Below are 15,783 nucleotides of genomic sequence, written 5' to 3' on the forward strand. Positions count from 1 at the left end.
ACCTCAGGCCTCTCGCATTCCATTGGAATATGGAGGCACTTCTCACATCATCCCGGAACGATCGTTGTTGTTGACGATGAGCCATGGTTCTGCTGTAGAAGTTCTCAAGCACTGGACTTCTGAAGGCTCGCCAGAACCGGACTGATGGCATCCGGCACTTGCAACGCCCTTAGAGCTGTTGGTGTCTGTAGCCTGTCCAGAAGAACACGAATAGCACTCACCAGAGAGCTGATCATAACAACAATTTGTTGATCTTGGTCCGCCAATTTATCAGGAACAGACGAAGTGGCCCCTGCTGTAGAAGTATCATTTCGCTCAGTAGGGGCATGTAGCCTCGGGAGTGCAGGCCACGCGTCAGCAACCGTGCTGTTCGATGCACCTTTGTCCTTTGAGCTGACTGCGTTTGGCCGGGGCGGAAGAGTGGGTGGTAATATACGTGTGGGGCGTTCTGTAGAGGCTTTGGAGGCTCTTGATCGACGTCGGCGACGTGATTGTCGTCGCTTAATAGATGTTGCTGCTTCACGGTGAGACGAGTGGTCTCTAACCATTTTCTTCAATATTTGCATTTCCTTTCGAATCAAAGGGCATTCCTTCGAAGATGCATCGTGAGGGCCGCTGCAGTTTGTGCACTTTAGAACACTGGCCTCGCACGTGTTTGTGGTGTGGGGCCCAGTGCAGTGAGAACAGACGGTAGTGTTATTGCACACACTACTCACATGACCAAGCTCCACGCACTTCCAGCACTGCAGCGGTTTTGGTATAAAGGGTCGAACTGCGTGTCGGAAGTGGCCCACTTTTACATGCGATGGGAGGGATTCGCCCTTAAATATGATCTTCACACACCGTGACGTGCCGAGACGAAACGCGTTTGTGATGATGGTGTTTTCCGTAGCTGGCTTGATTAAGATTGACAGACCGGAGTCGACAATGGCCTCGTCAACATCCTAAAATACGCCAGTACGGACTTGTTAGCCCAGCGTAATATAAGGGCGGACTTTCATCCCGCCAAGACCTTGCGCAAAGAATCCAACGCAGCCGCGTGTTCTACGTCAATCGCTAGCACGTTCTTACTGGTGTTCACTCTGATGTCTTTGATTTCGTTTGGAACCAGCGCCTCTAGATGTGAAGACACGGCTTGCCTGTTGAGGCGTCTCAGGTTGTCCGTGGCGAGAACTGGCGAGAACAGGATGGTGAGCTCCTCGGTATCCCGCGAAGATCTCACGGTGGACTCACTCGAATTCGACGATGCGCTGAGAAATCTTCGCTTTGCTTTACGACTCCGTACCAGCTCGAAGGCGTCGTCACAAGAATCTTCACTGCTGACATTGTACTGCATCGTGTCGTCGCTGTCAGTGTCGCTCTCGGTGCCGTTGCGCTTCCTGGAGGCAGCCGCCGCGGGCACTGCAGAGTCCGGCGGACGCGCGTGAGGCTCCATCTCCATCGCAGTTAAAGAGGAAATGGCAGTTCACTGGCAAAGTCTAAGAAATTCACAAAATTAGTAGAGCTCGAAGACCCGGCGTTCTGCCTGAAAGACACTTCGTCTTCTTTCCCTTAACTGAAAAGTGAACTGAACTCATGTGCTAAGGCTGGCGGAAGAGCTGTGTTACGGGGCTGCGTGCTTGACGGTGTGGAAATGGAACAGGATAGTGGGTCAACGACAGCCGGCAGCGGAGCAACAGACGTGTATAAGCACTTGAGAGCAGAGCCCTCAATGCGAAGATCTAAGGTGTTAATGCCGTCAAGACCGATCAGACAAGTTCCTCGGCGAACAACATAAAAGCGTAGCGACACTGTGCGGCCTTTAAACCGAATGTCTGCATGGAAACAACCTAGCACGCGAATACGCCGTTGCGAGTAGTCAAACAGAGTAACATGCGGAGCAGGCAGGAGTGGAACGCTCTGAAAATATCGACTGAATTCTTGCTCCGACAGGATTGAAACAGACGACCCTGAATCAAGAAGGAATGTCAAAGTGACTTTCGTGACTTGCACTTGAATATGAATTCCGCTACGCGCGGAACGTTGCACAGTCAAAACTTGCTCAGCACTGCTAGATGACGAACCATCTTCATGAACTTCAACTTCACGGATACGCCCGTGCAGTTGAGTTAGCTTGCGGTTGCATACCCTTTGAAAGTGGCCCTTGCGACCGCAAAACGAACAAGTCTTGCCATGAGCTGGGCACTGCGGCGCTGACGCGATATGGTCCCGCGAACCGCATCGGAAACAATGTGGCGAACCGGAGCGGCTACTCTGTTCTCGGTTCCGCTCAGGGGGGCGCTTCCGCTGCGGCGCACGTGAGCCGCCCGCGCTCCTCGTAAAATTCTGCTCAAAGGTGGCTGCCGGTAGTGAATTCCTTTTTTTTTTTCGAAGAATGCGAGGATAATTTACGACGCTGCCGCAATGAAATTGCTTCGACCGAAGCAGAAAGCTCCTTTAGCTCTTCAGCCGCCTGCTCAAACTGAAGTGCAATTCGAACTGAATTCTCGAATGAAACTGTGGAACCCTCGAGCAGCAACTGCTCCCGTACGCGATGGAAAGCTACGCCGGCAACGAATTGATCCCACAGAGCATCATCTTGCGAGGCAAACGAACAATGTGGCGCTACCTCCCGTAGTCATGAACGGACTCGCTTGTTTTTTGGCTGCGGCGGTGAAAGCGATGACGCTCGATGATAACGTTGCACGAGGTAAAAAACTGGTGCCGTAATGCGGCGAGTGCAGAATCGTATTCGCAGGAGGGGCCACGACAGACTAGTCATGGGCGAATGCTGCGGCAGTTGGCTCTGCCGGTGCTGCGGCGCTGGTGCCTGCATGTAGCATCTGATAAATACGCTGGCCCTCCGCCCCCAAACAATGCAAAAGAATAGCCTTGCGTTCCTCCGGCTTGAATGCGGCGGCTGCGGATGCCAGCAAGTACACGTTGAGCATCTGCTCCCACTGACGGACGGCCGGGCGTCGGAAAGAATGAAAAGCGGTGGCGGAGCAAGCCCGATGAAGCTCATGATGGGCAGATACGGACGGCGCAGCAGGGCTGGGGGTACGTTCACGACATCCTCGTCGCCAATGTGGTATTGACCGAAGGTGGAAGTCAGGCTCCAACCGTCCCGATGTAAAAAGCCGTTTATTTAACATATACAACCAATATATATAATGAAGAACAGAAGCGCTCCCTGGGAAATAAAGAACTGAAATGAATAACGAAACTGAAACAACATATGGTACAACAACGAATATTTTACATTCACCTTAGGTGACACACAGACTTGAAAACTTGAGGGACTGAGCTACATACATTAGAACGCGAAGGGAGAACCCGGCTCCTGACAGGAGAGTAGCTCGACAAATGAAGTGTTCCATCATGCAATGTTCACAACATTTCTGAAGGGACTTGTAAAATCACTGACTAGCAATGCTCCTTTTAACGAACTTGGAGTAAGCTGTTTGTTCCCACATGGTGAGTACTGCCAGCTCGTTTGGTCACAGTGAAAAGTAAGCACGATATTAAGGTCCCTTACTGTGTCCTGTGCAGAAGGCAGTTCATGAGTGAGGGCAAGGGGCATCGAAGGTTGTTTAAACACCTCTAGTCAATACTGAACTTACCATATTATTGCACTTAGTAAGAACCAGATATTCCCTCAATGTATCTAAATATTCTAAGGATCTTGGTATCAGCTATGTATCTAGGAAGGACTCCATCACGATTTGCTTAAAATGAAGCAATTTAATGGACCATGTGCCCAAGAGGCACGCAGCTGTCTGGTAGACGACTAACTTCCAGCTTGATCTAGCTAAGGCCACAGCTAGTAACCATCATTTGTAAGCTTTACCGTAGACCTGGACCTCTACAAGCCAACTGGTAGCTCATCTAATGCTCCCTCCCTCACTAGTAGCCACGTTGGGAAGCACTGCTGTAGCTGCGGCGTAGACATTCAATGCCTGGCTTGTTCCAGCTTGTAGGTGCTATAGTTTACTTACGATGTTTACGATCCTGGAAGGTTGAATTCTTATTTTATTTGTCACTGCAAAAGCACAAGAAAGGCAACGACCATAGAGGAATTTCACTTTGACTGTGCTCAGTTTCTTTCTTGTGTAAATTCCAAACCAGACGAACTGTTAAAGGGACACTAAAGGTTACTATGAAGTCAAGTGATAAAGCAATGCTCTAGAACGTCTAAGGCGTCAATATAATCGCGAACAGAGCTTTAGTAACCGAGAAATTGAGGCAAATGCATGGCACGATTCCCCAGCGGCATTTCGGTACTAGCCCGATGACGAAGGCGCTCCTCATAATAATTTATGTCACTGGTACTCTATTCGTATAAAAAAAAACATTTCATTAGATTATAAGACTGAAGAAAATGCTACTTGTCAACTTCTATTCGATTCTAAGAAAAAATAACATTTTGACGTTACCCCTGAGTAGTTTGGGTGGTCGAAAGGTTTCGTTTTCTCTCGACTCTGCGCCGCGCGCGCTTTGGAGTTTCAGCTGATTCGTTATCGAGTCGTTCTGCTCTGGTTCTGCTGGCTCGCGAAACTTGCTCGCGACGGCATGTCCAGACGGTCTTCGTCGCCCGAGGTCGCTTCGGTGGAGTCCTAGTTGTCTGCGCGCTTCAACGACGCCGGCAGCGCGAGCCCTCAGCAGCAGGTCACTTTCATCAGTGCTTAAATCGCTGAAGACAAGAACAGCATCGCCAGCCAATATGTCGTCGTCAGGGCCGTCCATTGCAACGAGCGTCGAAGTTGGCGTCATAAAATAAAGAACCAGCTTATCGTCGCGCGCTTCCCTTCCGCTAGCCACCATAGTTCCGCTTTCGCGCTGCTGTCGGCTCTGTCTTGGCTGTTTCTGGCCGCGCGTTTGCGTTTTGTGCAGAAAAGCCGTAGCACCGTCTGCGGGCGCCGTTTTACTCACCGACGGCGCAACGTCACTATGAAACCATGATGTCACCACTCCTCGATCGGAGGGCGGGAAATTTGAACTCCGCCAGAGGTAGTGGACGCTTCAGAATGCATTTTCTCTTAATATAAGTCCCTTCTTCGCAGGAAACAAGCATTTCGAGGTTTCTGAGATGGCATTTATACAGTTGACGTTGACTTAATATTAACCTTTAGTGTCCCTTTAAGTGCTCGATTTCACACCACTGTACTATTGCAAGAACAACATATTGGTAATCATTTAAAGAATAAAGATAGTCAGCAAAATATTTTTTTGCCAGTAACATAGCACCAACAGTGAAATAGTTGGATTACCCGAATGTTCACAAAGAAATGCATTTGTGCTTTGTATATGGTTCTCCTGTACCTCCCCTTTAAACTGCCAGACAAGTTTTCGCCTAAGCCTTTCTTAAGATATGCATTTCATGATCAAATGGTGCCAACACTCACCAACATTAAATGGGTATCAAATTTGGTAATGAAATATTATTGGAAATTTCCATACAAAGTTTGGCATCCACTGTGATGCACATGTGGCAGAAAAAGCAACTTTTCATCATGCCCTTTCGTTTTAAAGATACAGCTTAAACAGGTGTTGCAGTTCAGCCTAAGCAGGCACACAGTGTACACAGTACATTGAAATCCACTCATTTTGTTCAGCCATTCTTAACGTTCAAGACCATGCCTGTAATGTGTTCAACATTTTCAGAGTCGGAAAGATCATTGTTTAGCAACAGTTCTGGATCAGTGTACTATGCATGCCAGCTGTAGCAGTGAACATAATAAGGATGTCTGTCCGAAATATTGCAACAAAGGTACGATTCTATTTTCGTTGTTCCACAGCACGAGTAGACTACACCGCATGTGCATCTTTTATGTGCCAGTATCTTTGCCATGGTATGAAAATGCATGGATTCATATGCAGAAGCCATATATGCCATTTCCATGACCAAATACTGCAATTAAATAAAAGACTGCTTCCCGTCTCTACAGACACAAACTTCTATAATGGCTCATAGCTGCTTAAAGGAGCAGTAAAAAAATTCAGTTTATTTCATAATTACAAAAGTGATTCAGTATAGTGGCCATGAATACTAAATGCAACTTCTTTACACAGAACATAGAAACCTTAATTAACAATGTACCTTAAGATGTCTTAGTTAAAATAATAATTAAAATGCTTATAGAATGGGTGTAGGGACCAATTAGCATTTTTTAAGAGCACGACTAAATGTATTACACTTGAATTTTCAAATAATGTAAACAACCCAAAGGACAAGCCGAGACTTGGATGGCATTGTAAGCTTAAAAGGCAATAACCCAGGCAACCCTAGCCGACTGCCGATGATCGGCCGATTGTTGGGAAATAGTCGGAAGCCGGCTTCACTGGCCACTCGACCTCCGAAAACAGTCGGCCCGACATCTCCTTCCAGCTACATCGGCACGCGGCCGGCCGCTCGGGCTGGGCCTTCGTCAGAGCACGAGTGAACGCCGAGCGCGCCAAACACTCGTCCGTGCAACAAGCCGGCAATCCATCGGGCCGGCTTTAGTTGCCGACTAAACTTTGGCTCCACGTATTTTTGTTAGCATAAAATGTATTGCACAAAGTACATAACTGCAATAATAACAAGCATATTGCATGCTGCCACAGCTTATGCACTGTTGGGAACTCAGCGCTGACGCCCGTTGTTGCACCTGGGTCGCAAGCCCCAAGGGTAGCGTTGGCCTGGCGGCCTGGGGCACAACTGGAAGCATCCGAAGGTCCCGGCAAAGCATGAGTCGACTGGTAACAGAACAACTTGTTTATTCAAGCATAGCATAAGAGCGGGCGGTCAGGTCGACCGAAGTAGAGAGACGGGAGTGCACGTTACTCAACAGAAGAAATCGGAGCCTCCCTTGGCGTCCGGGGGCAGCTGCTTTTATACTCTCGCAGTTGAGGGCAAGAAGGAACGCCTCTATAGACGCGCACGTGACTGTGCCGCTCGGGCACGTTGGGATGAGAAGGTGGCGCAGCCGCCGGGCCGGCGCCGCTCGGGCACGTTGGGATGAGTAGGTGACGCATCCGCCTGGCCGGCGGCGGTCAGACCTCCTCGCTTCACAGTTGGGGGAGCTCCTCTCCCCGGCTGCCGCGCTTCGACAAGCGTGGGCACCAACATGCACATACACACACACACGCACATGAAGACACGTGGCATTGGAACATGCCTGGACGCGCTTGGCGGGGAGGCGTAGCGGCGGCGACGAACGGGCCAAAATGTCTGCCGCTTTGAACGAAGCCCCAGCGTCCGTTGCATCCGCGCCGGCTATACCGCGCGTCGGTGAAACGTAACAGCACACTGCAGAAGCACCATATTGCAACTCTGGACTTTTTTCAAATTCTTTTTAATGAGTTTGCTCGTGTTGCTGCTTGGTTTCAACTCACGTTTCGCTAAAAGGCGGCATTTTTTGTTTCTCCGCATTGGTAGAACGCTTTGGATTGCTTTTAAACTGGTTCTTTCGCAGCTGGTTCGGTTAGACTGGGTGGAGGCGTCTTTTTCGCGTGAACCATGGCAAGCAGAAATACTAATTAAACACTCTGTGAAAAATGCAAGAAGAAGGAATGCGACCTCATTGCGAAATTTGAGCGCGAACGAACAAGCAATGTAAACGCGCATGCTTACTTCCAACGACAAGCTGATATAGCGTCTGGCGACTGGGACTAAGGGGAAAAAAAGTAAAGGAAAATAGTCAAGAGGCGGGGAGGACCGAGCCCAAGGCCGAGTAGCGTGGCCGGGTAACCGCAGTATGCAGCTGGGAGGGGAAAGAAAAAAAAGAAAGAAAAAGACAAAACGTGCGCAACCAGGGAAGGCAGACGAAGCGCGGGAAACTTTTCGGCCGCTGTACGCTGCGCTTGCGGCCATGAAGCCAGCGGTGGCTGTCGTCAATTTTGAATAAACGGTGCGATCTATCTGAGCCCAAGGTGAGAAATTCAGAAACGCACCCAAGGCAGCACCACGAAAGCACTTGCATGCGGAAGAAATAACATGGATGCATACGCTATAGTGCGTCGCAACAAATGTACAGTTTAATTGTAATATTTTTTTAAATATAAGTATAGTTTTACCTATAGAGCTGTGCCTAATATAGTTATAGGTTTCTGGCTGAAAACATGTAACGGCTTACATTAGGCAATATTATATAGGTTTCTTTTTTCTTGTCCATCAATTGCTGCTGTCAACTTTATACGTTTTCACGTATAGCACTTTCATATATCGCTCTTGCGCAAGAGGAAGGGCCCTCTGGACAATGGCACCACTACCCAAATGGCAGACTGTGCGCTGCATGCAGGCGCCCACGTAACCTATAGCTCCCAATCTAAAATAAAGCTTCGTCATTAGAATATGACTCATGCATGTACTGCCTCAGTATACGAAATCGCATCCGACGGAAGTTTCATTGTGGATATTTTATATATGAACGTCCGGTAGATATCCTGCATTTCTTGTAGCTGGTACATATACATAGGGCAAAGACTGGTGCTCCCCAGACGCAGTGCTCCCCAGATGACTCCACACAGAATCGACTCCTGCAACGCACGGAAGTGACGTCACTAAATGTCAACGTCACATGCACGCGTATTTTCGTTTTTTCGAGGGCGCGTGGTTTGATTGCTTGTTCGCACGTGACATTCAGTACGCATCCCGTCGGCCGCGCTTGCGGGTCGTGCTTTTCTGCCGCCGCTGGTGCTGGACCCAAGGCCTGGTTCTGCTGCATCCTCGCAAGCCTTTGACATCATCCTTTTATATGCGCGAAAACTGCTTTGCAGGGTTATGTTATATTTGCTAGCGTTATTTATATCTACTTCTAATAAGTATTTTGATGGTGTTTTGATTGTGTTTGTCGCGTATTTGCCGATCTTGCTGTCCTTGTTCGCGACCACTTGCTTCGTTCAACCCTAGCGCGGATTTCTCGGATTTAACATATATATATAGTGCTGACTAGAAGGTAGCCTCCTTTCGTTTGTGAAAAAGTTCAGATTTATTTTCTCGCAGTCTTTTTTTTCTTCTAGGTGTCATTTCAGATTGCACTGCTTGCAACATGACACGTGTTTTGGTTGCCGGTGACTCGATGGTGAAATACGCGGACCAGTATTTCCCATCGCGTCGTAGTTTGTCAGTCAGTGTTGCCGCGAATAGAGGAGTAAGGATTTAGCATTTGCTGTCAATGATTGCTGACAAGCTAGCTGGTTTTGATGTTGTCATTGTGCACGTTGGCACTAACAACACTGTTGACAGTGTCAGCGTGTGCATGGACAAGTACCGCCAGCTCGCTCAGAGGATCATTGAGAGAAATCCCATGGTGCATGTAGCTTTTTCTGCCATTCTTCCTCGGGGACAGAATCAGTACAGCTCATGGGAAGCTCAGTCCTCATGGTTGCATGACCTGAATGATAACTACAAAAAGATTAACACTGCCCTGATGCAGTACTGCCACGAGTGCGGCTGCACATTCCTGGGTGGTCTCGTGGACAACTGGCCCAGTTGCCTGAGCAGAGATGGTGTCCACCCGAGCCGCTTTGGTAACAAGGTGCTGGCAGACTTCCTGTACCAGGGGGCCTGCACCCTGTCCATCCATCTGGAGAGAAGCCGCATCCAGCAATCCTACAAGGAGACCCAGGCACCTTCTTCAATGACCAGATGGACTCGGCAGGACAACATCCCTGCCATCTCCGAGGCTGACTTTCCCCCGCTTGGTTTGCATATTTTAATTTCTTCGCAAGCAGCAAGTGGACCTTCCACAGCACCAGCTCCTGTCTGGAAAGCCAGCACTGCTCCCTTGCAGAGGCACGGCACCAACAAGCCTACCAGAACCCTTCAAGGTGCTGGATTTTCACTTGTTGGCGGTGTCCGTGTCCGTTGCAAGAGAAGCAAGGCTTGGTTCACCTGGGACAGCCTGCCTTTCCCCACTTTCGATGGCACAAGTGTACCAAGTAAGAGAAAAGCCGAGGGGAGGTCTGCTGAGCCAATGATCCCTGGTCGAGGTGCAAGCACCACTTGTGTCTGGAAAACTAGGAGAGCCACACAAAAGCATGAGAGTGCTCCTGTTGTGTGCTCACCTGTGGGGGAAGGAGAGGCCAGTGCTCGAGAAGCAGCTGTGCCAGAGGCTGTCTCCCACCGTGGCGACAGGGAGTGGAAACTGGTAGTATCGAGGAGGAGGCGGAAGGCTGCAGCACTGCACAAGCAAGAATGGAGCTGTGACCTGGCTGCAGACAGCAAAGGCAAAGTTCTTGCTGTGACAGCTGCCAAGTTCTTGAAGTTCGCTTCCCCTTTGAGAGCAGTTGTAAGCGAGAAACAGACATGCATTGACAGTATAAAGTCTGAGTCTGCTCCTTCTGCTGTCTCTGGTAGCAAGCTTGAAGTACAAGCCCGTGCCCCTCATGACGCCATTTGTCATAGTTTTGGCAAGGTGTAGCATGTGGCTAGCAGGCAGAATAAAGACTGCTTGGTAGTTGCTATGGCTGAGTGCAGACCTGTCATAAATGGTGTTCCAAATGAGGTCATTGTCTGCAAATGCTGTAGGTCAGAAACAATGCAAGATGGAGGGCAGATGACGAGCAATCCTGGCACAGAAGCTGGTGACCTTGACAAAGCTACGTGAATTGCTCCCACGCTACGTAGGTGTTGTGAGGCTGCTTTGACATCCAGCTGCAGGCCTGCCAGCTCTGATGCCCAGGCTGTTTGTGAAAGAGCTGGTGCTAACAGAACCAGAGTTCCTAACACTGTCACTTTATTGCATGGTGGAGGCAGCAAAGTTTATTTAATTGCAAGATTTGATAATTTTATTTCTTTTAGGCAAAACTTTGATGAATGGTGCAAGGAGGGCAAGCACATAGTCACAATAAATAGGTCTCATACAAGTCTACTTCCAACAGCATCTCAAGAGTTTGAGTATATTAGGATTTCATATAGCTGTGTTCATGGTCGTGCTATAAAACCAAGAGGCACAGGAAAGCGACCCAAGCAAGCATAGAATGGTACTGGTTCTGAAATGGCAGTTTCAGTAAGCCTGTGCAAACCACCTACTCTTCACTACAATATAACCAAGCTGCAAGCTAAACATAATCACGCCACGAAGTATTATGACTTGTATCCTCAAAGCAGGCTTCTAAGCTATGCAGAGAAGGTAGAATTCTTTGATTTTGCCAAATGTCATATTGGTCCAAAGTATTTTAAAAATTTCGTCGAACAGAAAACGGGCAAGAAATTAACTACAAAAGATGCTAACAATTACAAGCAAAGGTTTTCTATTCCTATTCGCAACGAGCAGGCTCACGGAGAAATGGTTTTAGAAAACATAGACACCTTGTTAGCAAATAATCTGAACTGGATCATTCACTATGAAGAGAATCAAAGTAATAACCTGCAATTTGTGCTACTTCAGACAACGCACATGCGTGAGATTTTGGAAAAGTATCCAGAGATTTTATTTATTGACGGAACATATCAAGTAAACATTGAAGGCTATATCTATATTGGTTGAAGATAGTGGAGGTCGTGGGAGACCTGTGTGTTATGCCTTTTTGCAAAATGAAACGGCTGAAATTGTGCAGGCTATGTTAGCCAAGTTTGCAGAGTTTGCAAACTTGGCAAACTCTGCAAACCCGTTCATTGTGTCTGCTTGCAGAGTAGTCATGATAGATAAAGACATGAACGAGCTACGCATTTTGACCAAGATTCTTCCTAATTCTGAATTTTCTTGTGTACATGGCATGTGCTGCAACGCTTTCAGCAAAAAGTCAATGGGAAAGCTAGACTGCAGCGTGATCAGTTACTCCCTCTGTTAAAAAAAATTGTTTATTCCTTCACTGTACAGGACTGCTTAGACAGGCTTGCTGAGCTCGAAGCTATGGCATGTAAAGATTTTATTTCTTATTACATGCAGAACTGGCACTCCTGTAAAGAAATGTGGGTACATGCATATCGGCAGAAACTTCCTGCATTTGGTAATTACACGAATAACCGAATTAAGTGTCACAATCAAAAGATTAAAAGTTATCTCACTTCAAGCGTGCATTTGGTTCAAGCCATAGAAGCATTAGTAAGTTATATTGAGAAGGATTTCTTATCTCTAAAATTTTCCAAGTTTAAGGAAGTGAAGTTGAACCTAAATGTAAATGATGTCAGTGAGCCATTTCAACTAGACTTGGCCCGTAATTGCACTTCTGAGGCCACAAGTAAAGTACTTGAGCAGTATGAACAGTTTAAAGAAGTAGGTTATCTGGTTACTTCCACTGCTAATTCTTATGTAGTGGCTTCAGCAAGTTCTGAGCACAGTGTTTCATTATGCCTGACGTGTTGCATGTGTGCTTTTTATAATCAGTACAGTTTGCCTTGTGCACACATCATAGCAGCTCGCCATTTTGCCCAGCAAGACCTTTTTGACAAAGCATGCATACCGGACAGCTGCATGGTCTCAAGTGCCACACCAGTGGTGACAAGCAGCATTCAGCTGCTGCCATCTGTGAAGCTCGACACTGCTGAAGAAAAGTATTCTTACACCTACAAGAGGCTTTGTGAAATGCCCAAGACTGTGGCTAATGTATTATCTAATTGTGGTGAGAAGGGAGCTAATGTAAAAACTTGCATCATGCGAGGCATTCTTCAAAAAATTAACCACCTTTCCTAGTAATCAAATTACAGTTAGCTTACAAGGTAAACCCGCTCCATTACCCCAATTGACTGCTACAAGCAGTTGCAGACATTCGAATAGTACAAAATTGTACTTTTTGGTAAAAGCAAGAAGAGGACGGCCAAAGAAAGTCAAAGCTGTTAAGCGCATGTTTTTGCCATCGCAAAAGCAAATGGTAAGCCTTGCAATGGTGACAGCAGACATGTTAAATGTCTGCAAACGCTACTCTCTTTCAGATGCCGATTTAAATACTTTAGTACAGGGCACTTCAATATCAGAAAGCGTGATTAACGTAGCACAATACTTGATTCATGAAAAGTTTCCTCACTAGGATGGCTTTCAAGATGTGCTACTTGGCCATCGTTTACTATTTACTAAAGTAAAAAGCCCTTTTATTCAAATCTTGCATGTCCGAAATCCCGATCACTGGCTTACGGTAACCAATGTTGACGCTGATGAAAACACAGTCTTTGTGTATGACTTAATTGATCAAGGTACTCCTTCTGATGCCATCAGGCAAATCTGTCGCATGATAAAATTGCAGTCACCAACGCTGACCATTTGCACTAAAGGGGCACAAAACCAGTGCAACACGCTTCACTGTGGCTTGTTTGCAATTACAAATTTGTATTATTTAGCATCAGATAGGAGACCAGAAAATTTAAACCTTAGTTAGAGCATGCTGCGCAGACATTTGCTGAAATGCATACAAAAAGGCAGCAAGGAAGATTTTCCACTCACAAGCTCCCCCACTATTCGTGTGCGGCCAAAAGATTGTATTTATGAGTTGCATTGTGTATGCAGGCAACCGCTGTATGGCAGAAATGTACTGGACATTTCTTGTGCATATTGTTCAAAAACCTTTCACAGGGAATGCCTTCGCAGATAATATCGATAAAAAAGTAATTATGTGCTCTAACTCATGTTTGGCTAGTGCCAAGGAAAAAATCCACACTTGTAGAACATAGCATTTTTCTCTTTGTACAGCTTTAGCCAAACCTGACTATGACAAACCAGCATAAAGTGAATTATCCTGTGTATTGCACACACCAAACTTCCTGACTGATACTCCTGCAAAACACTCGTAACAGATGCCTGTTTTTCGTACTTTTTTTTTAAATTGTGCCTAAATGTTAGAATACTCGGAAACATACCAGCAGCGTACTTAAAGCAAGCTCCTATCGAGTCTCTATTTTGAGTGACTGGCAAGCTGTTTAAGGCTAAAGATTGCTGTCTACTATGCATGGTTTTGTTTACAAAAATGCAGGTAACTCTGACATTTTTCCACTGAGGACAACAAATTCGTGTAGGACAAACACAATAGAAATACAAAATAGAAATAGGAATAGAAAACACAATAGAATAGAAAAGTTTGTTTCCTTTCGTTATAGGCGCGTTTGGATTTAAAGAATTACCTGATATAATGAACCTATTTTTAGTGCATAGGCCAGTTTGTTATAATCGGGTTTCAGTGTATCTACAAGCTACCAGTAAACACTGACACAAACCGGTGATGTGAAACTTTTATTGTTCCAGAGCCCCTTTAGCAATATGTCTGTATACTTCACTGCTGTTAAGAGGTTTATTTGTTCATTATCAAAGCATTAACTTAGATCCATTAGCAGCTGTGCAACTGCTTTATGGTTATCTGCGGCATCGGCATTGCTAAGGCCCAACCACAAGGAACAAGTTCCCAACATATTTTTGGCCGGCTATTTGATTTGACGTGGGCACAATTCAGCATCTAGAGCATCAACCCCAGCATCTCATTGTTCTTGACGATGGCAGCTGGCGTCAACAATCCGTCAGGAATCCGTTTCTTGTGGTTGAAGCTTTAATGTGGGCAGGTTCACTTTGTATTATTCAATTTGAAAACCTGATCAATCTGCTTCTAAGTAGTAGCAAGTATTTTGGATATTCAACTGTGTTACAAAATTTGCTTTCCATCGGTCTGGTACTGCTTTAGCAACTAAAATCTGTACTGACATTGCCCCATTACCTTCCCGTTGCCGCAAGTCTCTAGGCGGAGCCTGACCGCTACAGAGCGCCTTCTCGGGTGACGAATAGAGAAAACTCTTGTCATGAAGCTGCGCTAAGCAGCTTCATGACAAGAGTTTTCTGACTGACTCTGACTTTTTTCCACTGAGGACAACAAATTCGTGTAGGACAAACACAATAGAAATACAAAATAGAAATAGAAATAGAAAACACAATAGAATAGAAAAGTTTGTTTCCTTTCGTTATAGGCGCGTTTGGATTTAAAGAATTACCTGATATAATGAACCTATTTTTAGTGCATAGGCCAGTTTGTTATAATCGGGTTTCAGTGTATCTTGCATGAAGCTGCGCTAAGCAGCTTCATGCAAGACAGGCGCTTGTGCCCGCGGACCAACAGGGTAAGAAAATTCTCAACAGCAGCACTCAGGTTGTCGCAGTGACATGTTCATCTCAGAGTGCAAGTTGCAGATTCTTTTTAATGCTTTGGACTTCACCTGCGTTTTCTTTCCCTCTCATACAGGTCCACTGATATACCAGCTGCATGCATTCACACTACCATCAAGTCATCAGGAGCGTCTGTACATCTATCTAAATATTACACTATTGTCTAAGATGGAAAATCAGATTTGTATATTTTGCTGTAATAGTTCTGCCAATAAAAGATTGATTATACATATTTATTTTCTTGCAAAGCTCGCATTGTGTATGTAACAGGCCAGTGCAGCATATAAGCTATAACTTTTTTTTCGCACATGCATAACACTCACCTCCTATGAAACCAACTTGCACTGCACTAATAGCAATTGGCGCAACCTCTGCGACCGCCTTAATGGCACACTAAGTAGTTCCAAAACGTGGTCCCTCCTCAGAGCATTACTCGACGCACACAAAAACGCACACAACGAACACAGTCCGCACTATCATCCACAAAGAACAAATGAATGATGACGCGCTCCTCCAAACACTGCAACAAAGATACATTGCTACAGGCCACCGACCGGAGTACAAAGACTATCCACACGAGGGGGAAATCCAATTGGACGGCGATATTACAGAGACAGAAGTGAGGGCAGCCCTACACGGCATAAGGCGAAACACGGCGCCCGGAGCAGATGGCATTCACTATGCACTGCTACGCAACCTCGACGACCAGGCCATACGGCAACTCACTGCATACTACAAC

The 15,783-nt window shown here is 46.4% G+C and overlaps 1 protein-coding gene across 1 annotated transcript; it reads left to right on the forward strand.

The window, feature by feature from the left end:
- The first annotated feature begins 9,137 nt into the window (after positions 1-9,137).
- On the forward strand, positions 9,138-15,311 carry LOC142586148 (uncharacterized). The gene is made up of 2 exons (XM_075697400.1): positions 9,138-9,666; positions 15,121-15,311. Exons 1-2 carry the CDS (start codon positions 9,138-9,140, stop codon positions 15,309-15,311), a joined length of 720 nt encoding a protein of 239 aa, XP_075553515.1.
- Positions 15,312-15,783: the final 472 nt, after the last annotated feature.

The sequence above is a fragment of the Dermacentor variabilis genome, chromosome 6 (genome assembly GCF_050947875.1).
Source record: "Dermacentor variabilis isolate Ectoservices chromosome 6, ASM5094787v1, whole genome shotgun sequence".
Classification (NCBI taxonomy): domain Eukaryota; kingdom Metazoa; phylum Arthropoda; class Arachnida; order Ixodida; family Ixodidae; genus Dermacentor; species Dermacentor variabilis.

Excerpts from the sequence above, each read along its gene's own strand:
- LOC142586148 (XM_075697400.1), top strand. The coding sequence starts at position 9,138 with ATGATTGCTGACAAGCTAGCTGGTTTTGATGTTGTCATTGTGCACGTT. Across the intron at positions 9,667-15,120 it reads GGCTGACTTTCCCCCGCTTG|GTCCACTGATATACCAGCTG; the intron begins GTTTGCATATTT and ends CCTCTCATACAG.